Source organism: Equus quagga, unplaced genomic scaffold (genome assembly GCF_021613505.1).
Source record: "Equus quagga isolate Etosha38 unplaced genomic scaffold, UCLA_HA_Equagga_1.0 HiC_scaffold_20127_RagTag, whole genome shotgun sequence".
In the NCBI taxonomy this organism is placed as follows: Eukaryota; Metazoa; Chordata; class Mammalia; order Perissodactyla; family Equidae; genus Equus; species Equus quagga.
In genome coordinates, this window is record NW_025793070.1 from 3,864 (window position 1) to 24,780 (window position 20,917).

The following is a 20,917-nucleotide window of genomic DNA, read 5'->3' on the forward strand; positions in this document are numbered from 1 at the left end:
GAAGAGGGAAAGATCCTGCGCATCCAGCTGGAGTTGAACCAAGTCAAGTCTGAAATTGATAGGAAAATTGCTGAAAAGGATGAGGAAATTGACCAGCTGAAGAGAAACCATGTCAGAGTTGTGGAGACGATGCAGACCATGCTGGATGCTGAGATCAGGAGCAGGAATGATGCCATCAGGATCAAGAAGAAGATGGAGGGAGACCTCAATGAAATGGAAATCCAGCTGAACCACGCCAACCGCATGGCTGCAGAGGCCCTGAGGAACTACAGGAACACTCAAGGCATCCTCAAGGTAAATGGGTTCAAGAGATGGTCCCAGGGCGGCTGGGGTGACTGCAGCCCTGAGAACGGGGTGTCTCAATGATTGTTCATTCCACAGGACACCCAGCTGCACCTGGATGATGCTCTCCGGGGCCAGGAGGACCTGAAGGAGCAGCTGGCCATGGTGGAGCGCAGAGCCAACCTGCTGCAGGCCGAGATCGAGGAGCTGCGGGCCACTCTGGAGCAGACCGAGAGGAGCAGGAAAATCGCAGAACAGGAGCTCCTGGATGCCAGTGAGCGCGTCCAGCTCCTGCACACCCAGGTGAGTATAATAATAGAACAGTACAAAATACAAAAGAATGAAAGTGAAATTCTTGCTCAAATCTTAGTTCTAGCTAAAATTTTATTCATAGTATTTCATGGAGGATGAAGTTGAAAACATTTAACATTTTTGGATTAACAGTATTTTTGTTTATCTGAACTGTGACATCCAGAGTTGACTCTCTTTTAAAAATACACTGTCAACTCAGATAAATTACGGAACAAGGAGAGCTACTAATTAGTTAATTTAATCAATGAGTTTTGGAGTTCATTTGAACACAGAGCATCCTAATTTTGCTCCCATGTACTTAATATTTCTAAATTTGATATTTTAACCAGAACACCAGCCTGATCAACACCAAGAAGAAGCTGGAGACAGACATTTCCCAGCTGCAGGGAGAGATGGAAGATATCGTCCAGGAAGCTCACAATGCAGAAGAGAAGGCCAAGAAGGCCATCACTGATGTGAGCAGAGGGCAACGCGGTGGTGGTCAAACTTGAATCTTGATGTGCTAGCTCAGCTCCCTCAACTGATCTTGTTTTACTGTGAATTAGGCAGCCATGATGGCTGAGGAGCTGAAGAAGGAGCAGGACACCAGCGCCCACCTGGAGCGGATGAAGAAGAACCTGGAGCAGACGGTGAAGGACCTGCAGCACCGTCTGGATGAGGCTGAGCAGCTGGCCCTGAAGGGTGGGAAGAAGCAGATCCAGAAACTGGAGGCCAGGGTGGGTCTTCTAACAGCATATATCCCATCTCACTCCAATCCGATGCACGATTTTGGATACCTAGCACAGCTAGATGATGTGGGGCCATACAGAGATGAATGAGAGATATTGCTTGCTGCCCAAGAACTTTTAAGGGGGGCGATTAGACCAAGGCATCAAAAACTACATATAAAGCAGAGTAAAAGAAGCATCACGGGTCATTTGAAGACGTAGAAATCCATTGAGTGAATGGACTATAGTAAAACGTCACTAAAATGCTCATCTTCTTGCAGGTACGTGACCTTGAAGGAGAAGTTGAAAGTGAACAGAAGCGCAATGTTGAGGCTGTCAAGGGTCTGCGCAAACATGAGAGAAGAGTAAAGGAACTCACTTACCAGGTAAGGAAAATGGCCTGTCTAGGTTTTCACCCCAGTCTGCAAGGGACAGAAAACCAAATATACAACAAAATGCGATGCTACTTCTGCTTTCAAGAACCTCACTCTTTAAAATATTATTTCAGACTGAGGAAGACCGCAAGAATATACTCAGGCTCCAGGATCTGGTGGATAAACTGCAATCAAAGGTGAAAGCTTACAAGAGACAAGCTGAGGAAGCGGTGAGTTGAAAACCCTTTGGGGTGGTTGAGTAGCCTCCTGTCTCAGATATGCCCAAGCCAATTTAATTAAAGGGATGAAAGAAAAGAAGGGTAAAATGAGGAAGGATCAAAGGACAATGGTTCAGTGGAGGTCTGAAGAATGAGAAGAAATCAACTCCTTGAAGAGCCAGGGAAAAATGTTCTAGGGAAGGGAAGAGCCAAGGCAAAGCTTATGAGTGGAAGAGGAGTCTGGTTCAAGAAGCAGAAAGAATAAGGGAGACTGCAGTAGAGATGAGGCTCGAGAGCTAGGAAGAGGCGGATCACAGGGTCTGCTAGGCCACAGTAATAAGTCTGAATTTTATTCTAAGGACAATAGGACACTAGAATGCTACAGGAGAGTTTTAAGTTGAATCATTCACGCCCTGATTTGTTTTTTAAAAAGAGTATCTGGTACTACGTGGAGAATGATGGTCAGATAACACAGGGAGGTCCAGGGAGACATTTTAGGAGGCTTTTTGGGTGGCCCTGTGGCTTGGATTACGGTGGTGGTGAAGCAGACAGAAGTGGAGAGATTCAAGATATATTTTGGAGGTAGGAACTACAAGATATGCTAATAGGTTGCAGTTGGGTGGGGAGAGAAAGGAAATCAAGGGTAATTCATCAAGTTTATGGTTTGAGTAACCAGGTGGATGGTGTAACACTGAAATGGGGAAGTAAAAGAGGAATAGATTTGCAGAGCAAGAAGGAACTAGGAATTCTCTTTTGGAAACATTCTTTGAAATACCATTATATACATAAGTGAAGGTGTTAAGTAAGCAGTTAAATATGAAGTCTGGAGCTCAGAAGGTCTCAGTTATGTTCAAACCTCTAGATTCTCAGGTCTCCACCTTATCTCATTTCCCTAGCCTGTGATTCATCTGAAATAATAATCAAATAAGATCAATTTCCTAAGTATGGGAGTACAGGTATACATACATATATACCACAAATTAGCTCCTCTGTTCATTTGTGGTCTTTATCTTTCCCCTGACCTCTAATGTCTGAGAGACAGAGAGACCTAACTTGTCTCTAGCTCCTACTTTCCTCATCTGTAAGAGGAAGATCGGAGGTTTTTTTCAAACACTATTATTTAGTGATTCTAAGTTTTTTTAATGTTCTAAATTTGAATGACATATTTTGGACAGTTCTTAATGAGTCTTACAAAGAATGCTTGCTAGAGACTAAACCAAGACTGGCCTTCTCAAATTCACTGCTATATATTCAAAATAATCAGAGACCACTCAGACTGTTTTAGGAAGCAATAGACTTCTTATTTAATTTCTAAGCTGCATTAAGTAGCAATAATCTACACTCAAGTGGCAACAATTTAGATTCAAGGCTATCAGTTTGGTAGAATATAGATTGCATAACTGCATTTTTAAAAAGTCTGGTTAGATTCTCAGGATTCTGGAAAAAAAGAAGCTGAAAAGCTGGCATATTTAGTAGTAGCTCTCAGTCTAGTGTTCTAAACTTGGAGACAAATGTCACCCGTCCCTCCTTGTTATCTATGAGTTCAAGAAGCATAAGAGGATTTAATGCCCAAAAAAAAAAAAAAAATTCAAGAAGCATTTCTCAAATTTTTTTTAAAAAAGGTTTACTAACTAGAATGGATCATTTTTAAGTAAAAAGAAATTCAAGACCCACTGACCTAAGAAACTAGAACCTCTGAACTTTTCCCCTCACCAATGCATCTCCATTCATTCTTAGGAGGAACAGTCCAATGTCAATCTCTCCAAATTCCGCAAAATCCAGCATGAGCTGGAGGAGGCTGAGGAACGGGCTGACATCGCCGAGTCCCAGGTCAACAAGCTGCGGGTGAAGAGCCGGGAGGTTCACACAAAAATCATTAGTGAAGAGTAATGCATCCAAATGCTAAAAGTGACCAAAGAAATACACAAAATGTGAAGTTCTTTGTCACTCTATTTTGTACTTAAGATTTTTGCAGATAAAAAATTTATCAGCAGAGAACTTGTAAGTCTCTTTTTTTCCCCAATGTGTCAATTTACCTTTTCAAGCTTTGAGAAAAGAAAGAAACAAACACTTTGTTTTTATCTTATGGAGAAGGATTTAATCACCAAGAATAAAACATGAAGGGAGCAGCCAGGCCAGTCCCGGTTAGCAAGTGCTCAGTGAGTAAGTATGTAGATGCCCCTGTGGGAGGCAGGTGATGACTGGGGGCAGACCTTAGGCACAGAGAACACAGAATATTTGGTAAACCTACTTGGCCAAACATCAGCTAGTTATCAGAAAAGTAGATTAATGAAGTAATTGATTTTCTTCAGAAAACGGTAGGAAATGCTTGATCTGAAGACTGAGAAAAGATAAAACACTAATTATCTACATAAAATAAAAGAAAATGTAAAAAAATTTGGATTAGACACTCAAAAATATTCAAAATGTAACCTTTCCACTATAACTACATGAACCATTAAGTTGGGATTAGAATCCCTTCAGAAGGATTGAAAAGACCAGATTTTCTGGTCCTTCTTAAATATAGGAGAGTTTTAGGTTTTGGTTACCTACAATATGTTTATTTGTTTGTTTTACTGAGGCTCTTCCCTTGTTATCACATTAGAATGGTAAACGGGAGTTAAGAATGGATGGATTGTCAGTATTCGTTCTATCTCCTTGGAAACTCCTGTATCTTTTACAAGGCTTTCTCCTAGTACTTCTGATAGCAATAGAAGGCCAAGTAATATTTTTTTTTAAGTCAGTTCCCTACTCTCATTATTTTATCTTAGATTGCTACATTGAGCCTTTCTACTGCTATAGCCATTATTATCATCTTTTTATTTTTCAAACCTTCCTTTAAAATTTATTATTTCTTTATTTATTTTCAGATGTACATCATAATATATTTTGAATTCTGTGTAGATTACATTATGTTCACCACCCGAAAACTAATTATAGTCCATCCCCTCACATGTGAGCCTAATCACCCCTTTTGCCCTCCCCCCTCTCCCCCTTCCCCTATGGTAACCACCAATCCAATCTCCATTGCTATGTGTTTGTTTGTAGTTGTTTTTATCTTCTACTTATGAGTGAGATCATGTAGTATTTGACTTTCTCCCTCTGACTTATTTCACTTAGCATAATACCCTCAAGGTCCATCCATGTCAAATGGCCAGATTTCATCATTTCTTATGGCTGAATAGTAATCCATCGTGTATAAATACCACATCTTCTTTATCCATTCGTTCCTTGATGGGCACTGAGGTTGCTTCCAAGTCTTGGCTATTGTGAATAATGCTGCAATGAACATAGGGGTGCACATATCTTTATGCCTTTGCGTTTTAAAGTTCTTTGGATAAATACCCAGCAGTGGGATAGCTGGATCATATGATAGATCTATTCTTAATTTTCTGAGGATACTCCATACTGCTTTCCATAGTGGCTGCACCAGTTTGCACTCCCACCAGCAATGAACAAGGGTTCCCTTCTCTCCACATCCTCTCCAACATTTGTGGTTTCCTGTCCTGTTAATTATAGCCATTCTGACCGGAGTGAGGTGATACCTCATTGTAGTTTTGATTTGCATTTCCCTGATAGCTAATGATGTTGAGCATCTTTTCACATGCCTGTTGGCCATCCGTATATCTTCTTTGGAGAAATCTCTGTTCAGATCTTTTGCCCACTTTTTAATTGGATTGTTGGGTTTTTTTGTTGTTGAGCTGTATTAGTTCTTTGTGTATTTTGGATATTAACCCCTTATCTGATATATGATTTGTAAATATCTTCTCCCAATTGTTAGGTTGTCTTTTCATTTGTTGACGGTTTCCTTTGCTGTGCAGAAGCTTTTTAGTTTGATGTAGTCCCATTTGTTCACTTTTCCCTTGCCTGGTCAGACATGGGACTTCAAAATATGCTGCTCAGACCGATGTCAAAGAGCGTGCTGCCTATGTTTTCTTCTAGAAGTTTCATGGTTTCGGGTCTTACATTCAAGTCTTTAATCCATTTTGAGTTGACTTTTGCGCATGGTGTAAGGGAATGGTCTACTTTCATTCTTTTGCATGTGGCTGTCCAGTTTTCCCAACACCATTTATTAAAGAGACTCTCCTTTCTCCATCATATGCTCTTGGCTCCCTTGTCGAATATTAGCTGTCCATAAATGTGTGGGTTTACTTCTGGGCTCTCAATTCTGTTCCACTGATCTGTGTGTCTGTTTTTGTGCTAGTACCATGCTGTTTTGGTTACTATGGCTTTGTAGTATATTGTGAAATCAGGGAGTGTGATACCTCCAGCTTTGTTCTTTTTTCTCAGGAGTCCTTTGGCTCTTCAGGGTCTTTTGTTGTTCCATATAAATTTTAGGGTTCTTTTTCTATTTCTGTGAAAAATGTTGGTGGAACTTTGATAGGGATCGTGTTGAATCTACAGATTGCATTAGGAAGTATGGACATTTTAACAATGTTAATTCTTCCAATCCAAAAGCATGGAATATCTTTCCATTTCTTTGTGTCTTCTTTGATTTCTTTCAACCTTTTATAGTCTTCGGTGTACAGATCTTTCACCTCTTGGGTTAAGTTTATTCCTAGGTATTTTATTCTTTTTGTTGCAATTGTAAATGGGATTGTATTCTTAATTTCTCTTCCTGCTACTTCATTGTTAGTGTATAGAAATGCAACCGATTTTTGTACATTGATTTTGTATCCTGTGACTTGACTGTGTTCCTTTATTGTTTCTAAAAGTTTTTTAGTGGAATCTTCGGGTTTTCGAGATATAAAATCATGTCATTTGCAAAGAGTGACAGCTTCACTTCTTCTTTTCCAATGTGGATCCTTTTTATTTCTTTTCCTTGCCTGATTGCTTTGGTTAGGACTTTTAATACTATGTTAAATAAGAGTGGTGACAGTGGACATCCTTGTCTGGCTCCTGTTCTTAGAGGGATAGCTTTCAGTTTTTCTCCATTGAGAATGATATTTGCTGTGGGTTTGTCATATATGGCCTTTATTATGTTGAGGTATTTTCCTTCTATACCCATTTTATTTAGATTTTTTATCATAAATGGATGCTGTATCTTGTCAAATGCTTTCTCTGCATCTATTGAGATGATCATATGATTTTTATTCTTCATTTTGTTAATGTGGTGTATCACATTGATAGATTTGTGGATGTTGAACCATCCCTGCATCCCTGGAATGAAACCCTCTTGATCATGATGTATGATATTTTTAATGTATTGTTGTATTCGATTTGCTAGTATTTTGTTGAGGATTTTTGCATCAATGTTCATCAGTGATATTGGCCTGTAATTTTCTTTTTTTGTGTTGTCCTTGTCTGGTTTTGGTATCAGGATAACGTTAGCTTTGTAGAATGAGTTAGGAAACCTCCCTTCCTCTTCAGTTTTTTGGAAGAGTTTGAGAAGGACAGGTATTAAGTCTTCTTTGAATGTTTGGTAGAATTCACCAAGGAAGCCATCTGGTCCTGGACTTTTATTTTTTGGGAGGTTTTTTATTGCTGTTTCGATCTCCTTACTGGTGATCAGTCTATTCAGATTTTCCACTTCTTCTTGGTCCAGTTTTGGAAGGTTGTATGTTTCTAAGAATTTATCCATTTCTTCTAGATTATCCAATTTGTTGGCATATAGCTTTTCATAGTATTCTTTTATTATCTTTTGTATTTCTGAGGTGTTCATTGTAATCTCTCCTCTTTCGTATCTGATTTTATTTATTTGAGCCTTCTCTCTTTTTTTCTTGGTGAGTCTAGCTAAGGGTTTGTCAATTTTGTTTATCTTTTCAAAGAACCAGCTCTTCGTTTCATTAATTTTTTCAACAGTTTTATTAGTCTCTATTTCATTTATTTCTGCTCTGATTTTTATTATTTCCTTCCTTCTGCTGATTTTGGGCTTTGTTTGTTGTTCTTTTTCCAGTACCTTTAGATGTGCTTTTAGATTGTCTATGTGGGATTTTTCTTCTTTGTTGAGGTGGGCCTGAATTGCTATAAACTTTCCTCTTAGAACAGCTTTTGCTGTATCCCACAGATTTTGGCATGTCATGTTTTCATTTTCATTTGTCTCCAGGAATTTTCTGACTTCTCTTTGATTTCTTCATTGACCCAATCGTTGTTCAGTAGCATTTTGTTTAATCTCCACAATTTTGTTGGTTTTCTGGTTTTATTCCTGTAGTTGATTTCTAGTTTCATACCTTTGTGGTCAGAAAAGACGCATGGTATTATTTCGATTTTCTTAAATTTATTGAGACTTGTTTTGTGGCCTAATATGTGATCAATCCTGGAGAATGTTCCATGGGCATTTGAAAAGAATGTGTATTCTGTGGTGTTTGGATGGAATGTTCTGTATATACCTACTGAGTCCATCTGCTCTAATGTGTCCTTTAAGGCCAGTGTTTCCTTATTGATCTTCTGTTTGAATGATCTATCCTTTGGCGTAAGTGGAGTGGTGAAGTCCCCTACTATTATTGTGTTACTGTCTATTTCTCCTTTTATGTCTGTTAATAATTGCTTTATATATTTAGGTGCTCCTATGTTGGGTGCATAGATATTTACAAGTGTTATATTTTCTTGTTGGATTGTTCCCTTTATCATTATGTAGTGCCCGTCTTTGTCTCTTGTTACAGTTTTTGTTTTAAGTCTATTTTGTCTGATATAAGTATTGCTACCCCCACTTTCTTTTCTTTGCCATTTGCATGGAATATCTTTTTCCATTCTTTCACTTTCAGTTTGTGAGTGTCTATAGGTCTGAAGTGTGTCTCTTGTATGCAGCATATACATGGGTCTTGTTTTTTTATCCAGTTGGCCACCCTATGGCATTTGATTGGAGCATTTAGTCCATTGACATTTAAAGTAGCTATTGATAAATATGTATTTATTGCCATTTTGTCACTTTTTTTTCTGGGTGTTTTAGTAGTTCTTCTCTGTTCCTTTCTTTTTCTCTTGCTCTCTTCCTTTGTGGTTTGATGGCTATCTTCAGTAATATATTTGATTTCTTTTGTCTTACGTTTTTTCTTGCTTGTTATAGGTTTCTGATTTGTGATTACCATGAGGATCCTATTTAATATTCTATGCATATAACAGTTTACATGGAGTTGATAGACTCTTTAGCTTGACCTCTTTCTAAAAGATCTACTTTTTTACTACCTCCTCCCACATTACATGTTTTTCAAATCATTTACAGTCTCTTGTTTAGTGTGTGTCTATCCATTACCCTCTTATCATTGAAATAGGTGATTTTAGTACATTTGTCTTTTAACCTTCATATTATCTTCACAGGTAGTTGATCTGCTGCCTTTACTACATTTTTACCTTTACAAGTGATTTTATTGCCTGGTTGTTTTTTGTTGTTGTTTTGTTTTTTTGATAATTTTTTTCTTATCTCTATTTGTGGTCATTGCTTTCCCACTTAAATAAGTCCCTTCAGCATTTCTTGCAGAACTGGTTTCTTGGTGATAAACTCCTTTAATTTTTGCTTGTCTGGGAAGCTCTTTATCTCTCCTTCCATTCTGAATGACAACCTTGATGGATAAAGTATTCTTGGCTATAAGTTTTTTCCTTTTAGCACTTTAAATATCTTGTGCCATTCTCTTCTCACCTGTAGGGTCTCAGCTGAGAAGTCCACTGATAGCCTGATGGGCTTCCCTTTATATGTCACTTGTGGCCTTTTCTTGCTGCTTTTAGGATTTTCTCTGTCTTTAATTTTGGACATTTTAATTATAATATGTCTTGGTGTAGGCCTCTTTGGGCTTATCTTGTTTGGAGCTCTCTGTGCTTCCTGAACTTGGATGTCTGTTTCCTTCCTCAGGTTAGGAAAATTTTCATCTATTACTTCTACAAATAAATTTTCTGTCCCTTTGTCTCTCTCTTCTCCTTCTGGGACACCTATAATCTGAATGTTAGCACGCTTGATATTGTCCCAGAGTTCCCTTAGACTGTTCTCATTCTGTCTAATTCTTTTTTCTCTTTTCTGTTCTGCTTGGGTGATTTCCTCTAGTCTTTCGTCCAGCTCACGGATCCATTCTTCTGCATCCTCCACTCTGCTATTGAGTCCCTCTAGTGAATTGCTCATTTCCAGTATTGTATTCTTCATTTCTGATTTTTTTTTTTAATATCTTCCAGTTCTTTGCTGATGTGCTCACTGTGTTCATCCATTCTTCTCCCCATATCTGTGAGCATCCTCATAATATTGTGTTTGAACTCTCTGTCGAGTAGGTCACTAGTTTCTGTTTCATTTAGTCCTTTTTCTGGGGTTTTGTACTGTTCCCTTGCTTGGAAAGTGTTCCTTTGTCTCCTCATTATGCCTCTTTCTCTGTGCTTATTTCTATGTATTAGGTGAGTCCACTATGTCTCCTGATCTTGGAGAAGTGGCCTTATGTATGAGATGCCTTATGAGGCCCAGCGGTGTGCTTCCCTCTCATTACCAGTCCATAAGAACCAGAAGGGACCCCTTTGTGGGTGACTTGTGTCCTTCTGCTGTGGCAGGGTTGCTCCCACTGCAGGTATCCAGGGAGTCTAGTCTTTCCTTCCCTGGCCAGCTGTTTGTAAATCCGGTTTGGGGAGCCTCAGCACTGTTGGCTACAAAGTCTATCAGCACACTCCTATTGCAGTTTTCCTCTTAATTGGGTCGGTACCCAGAGTAGCTGGTTGCTAGGCTCAGGGGCTTACAGTTGTGATAGGCCTCAGGCCTACAAGGCTGTTGTCAGTTCTCTTAGGAGTGTAGCTGAGTGGGGCTGGCCCTTGGCACAGGGGCACTCAATTGTTTCAGGCTTTGGAAGGTGGGGCTGATCCTTTTTATGGCTATTTGTGAAGCACAGGTCTTCTGCCGCTGATAAGCCTCACCCCCCACAGGACCACATACACCATCAACACAGTCCTGGTCTGAGTACACTTCTCAACCCCCTGGAGCGTACCCCGACACTGCTGCAGAGGCCCCCACCTCTCCACCAATGCCCCCCACAGTTCACCTGGTCCTCACACTGGCCCTGCCCCACAGAGGCAGACACCCTTGCCTGCCTGTAGAGGATCAAGGCACCCGGTCAATACAGGCTGAAAAGTAGCCTGAGGGCTTGCTGTTAGGTGGGGCCAGTCCCTAGGGAAGGTTGCCTACCCTGGCTGAACTGGATTAAATCTGTGCTCTAGTGGGCATGGCAGACCCCTGGGCTAACAGGCCAAGGGATGAACCTCAATGGCACCCACCGGGGTCTGTGTCAGCACGCCTGGACCAGGTCAGAACAATGGCCCCCACCAATGTCTCAGTCTCCGGAGAAGTGCCTCCTCTCACCAAGATGACCCCAGAGCCCACCAGGTGAGCCTCATTTCACCAAAGGACTGTCAGCCTTCTCTCTGGTGATTTTAGGTTGCTGCAATGAGTGAGTTTGTGCGTGGGCCCTTTAAGAGTCAGGTCTTTTCGGCTTTCAGCCGATAGCTTTTCTGGGGGTACCCTTGCTGCAGTTAATAGCCAGCAAAGCCAGACAGTAAGATCTCCGTCTCAGTTGGGCTGAGTCTGAAACATGCTTATAGCAGTATCGCCCCTGCTCCGGACCTCACTCCTCCAGGGAGGGCTGCGTACCTTCGGGTGGCTCCCGCCTGGCCAGCTGAGAAGCCCGCTGCTCCCAAAGGTGGCTTTTTTCCTCTCCAGCAGGAATTTCTGCCTCCTCTGCCTTCGTCAGGACTGTCCCTTGTTGTGGGGGTTCTTTTTATCCAGTTTTCAGTTTTCAATCAGGGATAATTTTTCCAAAAATAGTTGTAACCTGGTTGTGTTCGTGGGAGGAGACGAGTTCAACGTCTGCTCACACTGCCATCTTGATGAGATCCTCTATTATCATCTTTAGTATAATTGGTATTATGACTACAGAGTCACATGTGCTGAGGGCAAGTAAAAAAGCAAGTATCTTGTCTATTAGAAATATAACAAATGTCTTATAAGAATAGTACACAACCTAATTAAAAGGAACAATACAAAATTAAATGCTTTAAATTTTATTATCTAGTAGGTTAAAGCATCCAGCTGCACACCTCTGGACCTCAGCTCCCTCTGGGTTGTTACGTACCTCTACTTATTTGGTCCTTGGAGACAATTGTTTATCCTAATGCTACATCTTGAACTACACTTTAAAATAATTTATAAAAGTTTTTAATAATCCTTAATATATTATCCAATTTTCCACCAAAAGTTACAACCTAATACTCCAATTCCACATTGCCATTTCATTGGATTACTGACTTAATGATAAAAATGAATAGATTAATAGACAAATGTTAAGCAAAGAGGCAGGAAAAGAGGGTAGGGTCTGATAATGGCAGCCAATCTTGGTTCTGTCCTCACTTAATACTGGCCTTCCTGGAAAACATGGGATTTCTTATGCTCCTTGGAATATTCCCCTACCTCCTGACTTAAATTGAAATCTGCTCCTCCTTGATAACAATGCTTCCCTGGAAGCTCTCTTAAGACATAGCCATTCTCTCATGCTTTCAGAACTCTTTAAGTTCTTAAGGAGTTGTGAACTAGAAATAATATCCCCCCTTGATCTCCACTGCTCTTGTAGAAAGCTCTTCCCTCTTCAAGGCTCATGCTATTCTACTATTCCACATACCTGTTGCTATCATCTACTCACTTTTCATTCATTCAAGATTTTGGCACCTCTTCTCTCTCCACTCAATTCTCATCACATTTCTGGGAGACTTCAAGGTCCACATGGATGATTCACCAAATACATTGACTCCCGCCCTCTGCTGCCTTCTCTTCCACTCCACCTCTTCCACAGCCTCACTCTAGAAAATGCCCAAACTTCAAAGTCACCAAATCAAGCATCTCCTTCTGGATTTTTCTAGCTTGCTTGTTGAACTATCCCCAACATAACAGTTCTTCAACCCCACTGGCATGTCCAGTATTCTGAACTTTTACTTCTTCTATATTCATCAGCCTCTCTTTTATCTTTATTTCTCTCCCAACTAAGTAAAAATTCATAATCTTTTTGTCCAGTCTCTTGACAACATCCTAAACTTCCTTGCCATCTCCTATGCCCCTGTCACACTTGAGTGGAAAGACACTAACCCTAATGAATCCGACAATTCACTACTCCACACTTCAAAGAGAATGGTACCACTATAAATTCCCAGTCACTAACCTCACCAGGCCTTCAGTGCTGGAGTTATGTAGTCAACTTGCTCACTCTATTTCTACTTGAAATCTTCTCCACTCTCCTCCAATCTCCATTTCCCCCATTTGGCCCCAGAAAATGATCTCACATCCTGCTTAAAAGAAAAAATAGACGCCATTGGATGGAAATGGCCACACATTTCTACCGCCAAGTCATCTTCATCCTTCCAATGGATGATATGGAGATGAATGAAGGAAATGGAGATACCTCCTCCAATTTAGGACCACCTCTTCTGCCTGGCTCTGAATCTCATCCCTTCCCTCCTTCTTAAAATATTTATACAGTGAATTCATTTTCTTTCACTTTTATTCCTACTCTCTCCTACTCTACTGGATCCTTTCTTAAACTCTCCCTTGACTCTATTTTTTTCTCCAGTTATTGTCTCATTTCTCTACATTCCTTTACAATAAAATTTCTCAAAAGTGTTGTGTATACACAGTCTCCATTTCCTCACATCTCACTTACCTCTCAACTCACTCCAATCTGGCTTTTGCTCCCTCCATTCCACTTAAATGAATCTCACTATGATCCTCAGTGACTTCACTGATAAATCAAATGGTCACGTCTTAATCCTTACTTAACCCAACCTTCCAACTGCACATTATACATCTGACCATTCTCTTTTATCAGAAATGTTCTCTTCCTTTGATGTCCAAATCTCTGCCCTGCCCTGGTTTTCTTCACAGCTCTAACTCTCCAGCCTCTCTTTCTTTCTCCTTCATCAGCTCATTGTCCTCTGCCTAACTGTCAAATGTTTTTGTGAACTCAGTGTGATGTGGTCCAAGTTTCCATCTTAGGCTCCTTCTCATCTCACTTTACATTTTCTCCCTAAATGATCTCCTCCATTCCCTTGGCTTATATTACCATCTATAACCTATGAATTCCAAGTTTATATTCCAACTCTGGTTCTCTACTCTGAGTTCCAGACTTGATAATAGGCACTTCAAACTCAACAGAGTCAAAACATTCATGAACACAGCCTCCTCTCCTTAATCCCCTCTTGTACTCCTATACTGTTCCTCATCACAGCAGATGGCAACAGTAATCACTCAGTTGCTCAAGCTAAGTATTTAGGAATCATCTTTGAAATCTACCTGTCCTTCACTCATCCATGTCCAATCAATCATCATGTGTTTTCTTTACTATTCCTAAACATCTTTCAAGACCATCAACTTCTCTCTGTCTTTTCTGCCATATTCCCCATCCAAACTGCCATCGTCTACTGCCTGGTCTTTCACTCCTCTATTCTTCCTTCCCAAGTCTAAACCATTCTGGCAGAATCTAAACTGTAGCCAAAGAGATCTTTCAAAAACAATAAGCGGATCACTTCACTCTCTAGCCCTTTGCTCTTAGTATAAAGACTAAAATTCTGAAGACAGCCTTGCCCACCTTGGAAGTTTTACCTTGTGATTCTCTCTTCCTCCCTCTTCATATTTCAGTTGCAGTGACCTCCTTTCAGTCCCATGAATATACTTTGAGCCTTCTCACATCAGTGGCTTAGCACATATTGTTCCCTTAACTTTTAAGAACTCTTTCTCACCTCTCACCTCCATACTTTGACTAGCTAAGGCCCAGTCCTAGGCCTATCCCCTAAATCTCAGCTTAAATTTCACTTCTTTAAGAAAAGCTTCCAAGACCTTCCAGAATAGGTCATATTTCCCTGTTATATGTTCTCTTTACTTATCACTTACTAAACTGTGACTAAGTAATATCTTACTCCCTCATTAAAATGTAAGCTACAGGAGTGTAGGTTTGGGGTCTTACTTGTTTATCCCTGTATCCCTTCACTTGGTATTGTGCCTTGAATACAGCACATGCTCAATAATTATATTTGAAAGTATGAATAAATGTTTCCATACCTTTGATTTTGTTGCCTTCCTGCCCTCCATCTCTTGTCCATTTGGTAAATGTTTACCCATTCTTTAATTCTCAGCTTAAACGTTACTCCCTTTAATGCTTTCTTTAGGAGGCAGCGCATCCACTCACACATTCTATGACACCCAAGTAAATTTAAATGTTCCTTTCTCAAATTTTAATATCACTGTCATATTCTTCTTGCTCCTGTTGCCTCTGACCATAGTGCTCCTTTCCTCCTCTCTGTAAGTCCACCCTACTCATCTTTCAAGAGCACTAGCTCCAAGAAGCTTTTCCTAATAGGAAGAAGAACTCTCTAGAGCAATTACCTAATACTTTCTCCTGTTCAATTATTGCTTCCTGTCTTATCTCTTCCATTGAGTTATTCCATCCTATTTTATCTTTTATGTTCAGTTATCGCATCCTGTCTACGTCTCCTGCCTAGTTACTATATCTTGTCTTAACTCTCCTGTCCAGTTATTGCATGTTTTCTTATCTCTCCTGCACATTTATTGTATCCTATCTTATCCTCAGTTTCATTTACTGCATCCTGTCTTGCCTCTTCTGTCCAGTTATTCCATCCTGTCTTATCTTTCCCATTCAGTCATTTCATCCTGTCTTATCTCTTCTGCTCATTTATTGCATCCTGTCTTATCCCTCCCTCTCATTTATTGCATCCTGTCTTTTCTCTCTTCTTCATTTATTGCAACCTGTCTCATCTCTTCCAGTTTATTTCATCCTGTTTTGTCTCTCCCATTCATTTTTGCACACCGTATTTCTTGCCTGCTCATTTATTGTATCCCGTCTTATCTCTACAGTTCAGTTATTCCTTCCTGTCTTATCTCTCATGTTCATTTATTGTATCCTCTCTTCTGTCACCCTCTTATTTATCGCATCCTTTCTTATCTCTCCTTTTCAGTTATTGTATCCTGTCTTATCTTTCCCATTCAGTTATTCCATCCTGTCTTATCTCTCTGTTCAGTTATTACATCCTATCTTCTCTCTTTCCCCCTCTCACTTATTGTGTCCTTTCCATCTCTCCACTTCAAGTACCGCACTTTGCCTTATCTCTTCTGTTGTTATTCCATCCTGTCTTATCTTTTAGCTTCCATTAGTGCATCCTGTCTTATGTCCCCTACTCAGTTAATGCATCCTGTCTTATCTCTCCTCTTCAATTATTGCATTGTCTTATCTTTCCTGTTATTCAAGGCAAGTTCAGATTTTAGATTGATAAGTTTGTTTTACTTGTTTAAAGAAAGCTAGTTGTATTTATTCACATTTTACTTCTGAATTTTCCCTAACTGCTACATAAGAAAAACTTAGTTTTTTAAGTCTTTTCTCCTGGTTTCAACACCTTCAAAACCATTAGGCAACTATTTACACAGTAAAATTTATAGAAATCCAAAATATCCACAAACAACCAATACAAGGAAACTAAAACATTTACTACATTTTCCCTACACAACTACCTCTTATTTCTTTCCAGTTCTCTCTCATTGAAATCCTACCATTTGGGAATGTTATATAGTCCCTTCCTACCTCTACTCTCAGCTCTGCAGGAGATGCCAGCTGTCAACAGGGACAACAGTGATTTCCTGGTACTTCTTTTCTGTATTAAAGGCATCTTAGTGCCATACCTAAAACTTAAACAGAAAAACAATCCTATAAGTAAGCATGACATTTAACGTAAGTCTTCCTTCTGGAGTAAGATGCCCAAGTGTATCTTGCTAACTGGAATTACGAAGGAAGAGAGAATTTAAGGTGATTTAAGTTAAAATTGAATTTGCTGATTTATTTTTATTATAATTCATCAATACACAGGAAATTAGATTCTTAAATATTAATTAGTTATTGTTGCCTGGGTAGCGAGGACAGCGCATGATTTCTTACACCTTAGAGTAGATGTCAGATAACAACCAGAGAAGAAAATTAATGTAAGCCATACAAATAAATACCAGCCCCTCGGAATCAGAGAGGCCCTGAAGAATGAAATAGAATAAGTAGGAAGAGTTGAATGATACTGTTTCCCCATTCTTTTCCCATTTAGACTTACTTTCCCAGGAATCTATGTGCCTCTGAGTTAATTATAACATCTAGCAGATGCTTCTCTATTCGCTCTATTCAAGCAAGAGGAAAGATGTAGACAGCTAGAAGAGGAAAGCGGTGAGTGAGCAAAACTGTTACGTGTGTGGGACCAAACGATGGATCGGCTACCAAGACAGAATTTTTGGAAAATATTTTCAAGGCTCCACTTACATCCTGTAGCACAGAAAACCTAAGTCTCTACATACCTCTATCTTTTCCCATAGTTCTGTGTGTCATGGGGTAAGTTTATTTACGGCATCCTGGTTTTGAATATGCCAGCTTCTGCTGGGTAAGCATTATGGCACATTCAACAACAGAACACCATAACACCACATGAAGTTCTTGTAAATGCAGGCTTTCATTAAAGTGTAAGTAATTTGATGGGAGATCTCTCATTTATTATTCTATTAGCCTTTTACTTCTGGCATATCTCTTATTGTGGCAGTAAAATCATTAGATAAATACAGAACCTTCGAGTTGATCAGGACATTAGAGGCTGTACAGCTAGTGGCTAAGTAATGGTCTCTGGGGTAACCCTGCCTAAGGTGAGTCTTGGCTCCACCCACACCAGCTATGGGGTCCTTGGGGATTTACTTAACCAGACTGTGGCTCAGTTCCTTTTCATTACTATATGGCAATAATAACACTTTCCATGCTTTAGGTCTGCATGAGGATAATATGAAGAAATGTACATCAAATGCTTGGAATATACATATGGGTCATAGTAGATATTCAAAACATGGATCTATTTTTCTCTCACTCACTTCTCCACAATTTTTCCTACCTAGAAAGTTCTTCATTCAAATTTTTGCACAGACACCTTCCTTTACATTATTCAGGTCACAGCTCAAAGAAGTCTACCCCTGTTTGACATATTAAATGTGGCCCCCTGCCCGAATCAATCTCTACCTCATTATCCTAATTTATACTTTCCATAACATATCATTTAGAATAAGAAATCCTTCTTTAAGTATTTTTTAATGAGTTTATTGACTTCACTACCCCTTCTCATCAAAATGTCAATTCCATGAAAGCCAGGGACTTCGTTTTTTAAACCATTTTATGTTTGCTCAATAAATACCAATTAAATGAATGAATACTAACATGGGAAGAAGCTCAAAATACCTTATTATGAGGAAAAAAACAAAGTTGCAGATGATCAGTATGATCATTTCATTTGTATAAATATACACTATATATGTGTGCATAGAAATATGTTTGTATGTATAGAAAATTACTCCTGGAGAGTACTTTGAGGTAGTTGATCATATAGTCATCCTTGACCTTGTCATTATCAATACCTGTACCTTCAAAAAAATCTCAATTTCAAGCATCCCATTTGGACTGCACAAATCATCAAATACACAAGAAAAAATAGATAATCTGAATAGATCTATATCTATTAAAGAAATTGAATCATTGATAATAACCTTCCAAGAAAGAAAGCACCAGGCCCAGATGGTTTCACTGGTGAATTCCACCAAATTTTAAGGAGAAATGATACCAATTCAAAATGTCTTCAAGAAAACAAAAGAAGAGGGAACATTTCCTTTCTTTTTTTTTTTTTTTTTTGGACATGAGGAATGCTGGGTTTTTGTTTTGTTTTTTTGAGGTCATATTGGCTTTTAACATTGTGTGTTTTTCAGGTGTACATTATTATATTTCAATTTCTGTATAGATTGCCTTGTGTTCACCACCAAAAGTCTAGTTTTTATCTGTCACCACACACAAGTACCCCTTTACCCCCTTCACCCTACCCCTACCATCTTTTCCTCTGGTAACCACTTATCTGTTCTCCTTATCTATGTGTGTGTTTGTCTCCGACAAATGAACAAAACCACATGGTATTTGTCTTTCTCTGTCTGATTTATTTTGCTCAGCATAACACCCTCAAGGTCCATCCATGTTGTCACAAATGGCATGATTTTGTCTTTTTTTATGGCTGAGTAGTATTCCATTGTATATATGTATATATATATATATACCACATCTTCTTTACCCATTCAGCTGTTGATGGGCAGTTAGGTTGATTCCACATCTTGGCTATTGTGAATAATGCTGTGATGAACATAGGGGTGCATAAATCTTTTTGAATCGTTGATTTCATATTCTTTGGATAAATACCCAGTAGTGGAATAGCTGGATCATATAATATTTCTATTTTTAGTTTTTTGAGAAATCTCCATACTGTTTTCCATAGTGGGTGCAATAGTTTGCATTCCCACCAGCAGTGTATGAGGGTTCTCTTTTCTCCACATCCTCTCCAGAACTTATTTCTTGTCTTGTTAATTATAACCATTCTGACGGTGTGAGATGATATCTCATTATAGTTTTGATTTGCATTTCCCTAATAATTAGTGACACATAACATCTTTTCATGTGCCTGTTGGCAATCTGTATATCTTCTTTGGAAAAATGTCTGTTCCTATCCTCTGCCCATCTTTTGATTGGGTTGTTCATCTTTTTGTTGTTGAGTTACATGAGTTCTTTAGATATTTTGGAAATTAACCCCTTGTCAGATATAAGATTTGCAAATATTTTTCCCAGTTGGTGTGTTGTCTTTTCATGTTTTTTGATGGTTTCCTTTGCTTTGCATAAGCTTTTTAGTCTGATGTAGCCCTATTTATTTTTTCTTTTGTTTCCCTTGCCTGAGGTGACATGGTATTTGAAAAGATACTGCTAAGCCCAATGTCAAAGAGGGTATTGCCTATATTTCCTTCTAAGAGTTTTATGATCTCAGGTCTTACATTCAAGTCATTAATCAATTTTGAGTTAATTTTTGTGTATGGTGTAAGATAATGGTCTACTTTCATTCTTTTGCATGTGGCTGTCCAGTTTTCCCAGCACAACTTATTGAAAAGACTTTTCTTTCTCCGTTATATGTTCTTAGTTCCTTTGTCAAAGATTAGCTGTCTACAGTTGTGTGGTTTTATTTCAGGGTTCTCAATTCTGTTCCATTGATCTGTATGTCTGTTTCTCTGCCAGTACCATGCTGTTTTGATTACTATAGCTTAGTAGTATATTTTGAAATCAGGGAGTGTGATACCTCCAGCTTTGTTCTTTTTTTCTCAGGATTGTTTTGGCTATTTGGGGTCTTTTGTTTTTCCACATAAATTTTAGGGGTTTTTTGTTCTATTTCTGTAAAGAATGTAATTGGGATTCTGATTGGGATTGCATTGAATCCGTAGGTAATATGTAGGAACTGCTTTAGGTAACCTGGAAATTTTATCTATATTTGTTGTTCCATCCATGACCATGGAACATCTTTCCATTTCTTTATGTCTTCTTTGGTTTCTTTCAATAATGTCTTATAGTTTTCAGTGTATAAGTCTTTCACCTGCTTGGTTAAACTTATTCTGAAGTATTTTATTCTTTTTATTGTAATTATAAATGGGATTGTATACTTGACTTCTCTTTCTGCTAGAGCGTTACTAGTGTATAGAAATGCAACTGATTTTTATATGTTGATTTTGTATCCTGCAACTTTACTGTATTTGTTGATTATTTCTAATAGTTTTTTGGTGGATTCTTTAGAGTTTTCTATATATAGAACCATGTCATCCACAAATAGTGAGAGTTTCACTTCTTCCTTTCCAATTTGGATCCCTTTTATTTCTGTTTCTTGCCTAACTTCTCTAGCTGAAACTTCTAGTACTATGTTGAATAGGATTGGCAAGAGTGGGCATCCTTCTCTTGTTTCTGTTCTCAGAGGAATGGCTTTCAGTTTTTCTCCATTAAGTATGATGTTGGCTGTGTATTTGTCATATATGGCCTTTATTATCTTGAGGTACTGTCCTTCTATACCCATTTTGTTTAGAGTTTTTATCATAAATGGGTGTTGGATCTTGTCAAACGCTTCCTCTGCATCTATTAAGATGATCATGTAATTTTTATTCTTCACTTTGTCAATGTGGTGTGTCACATTGATTGATTTGTGGATGTTGAAC

The 20,917-nt window shown here is 38.8% G+C and overlaps 1 protein-coding gene across 1 annotated transcript in view; it reads left to right on the plus strand.

The window, feature by feature from the left end:
* The window catches only part of LOC124232067 (myosin-4-like), a gene marked incomplete at its 5' end in the record, with an annotated part of 7,748 nt that extends 3,860 nt beyond the window's left edge, over nt 1-3,888 (plus strand). The window contains 7 exon segments of the mRNA XM_046649042.1: nt 1-294; nt 382-585; nt 924-1,049; nt 1,140-1,310; nt 1,583-1,687; nt 1,810-1,905; nt 3,631-3,888. The exon segment at nt 1-294 is cut by the window's left edge and continues 5 nt beyond it. Of these exon segments, the coding sequence (XP_046504998.1) occupies nt 1-294; nt 382-585; nt 924-1,049; nt 1,140-1,310; nt 1,583-1,687; nt 1,810-1,905; nt 3,631-3,783 (1,149 nt within the window).
* Nucleotides 3,889-20,917: the final 17,029 nt, after the last annotated feature.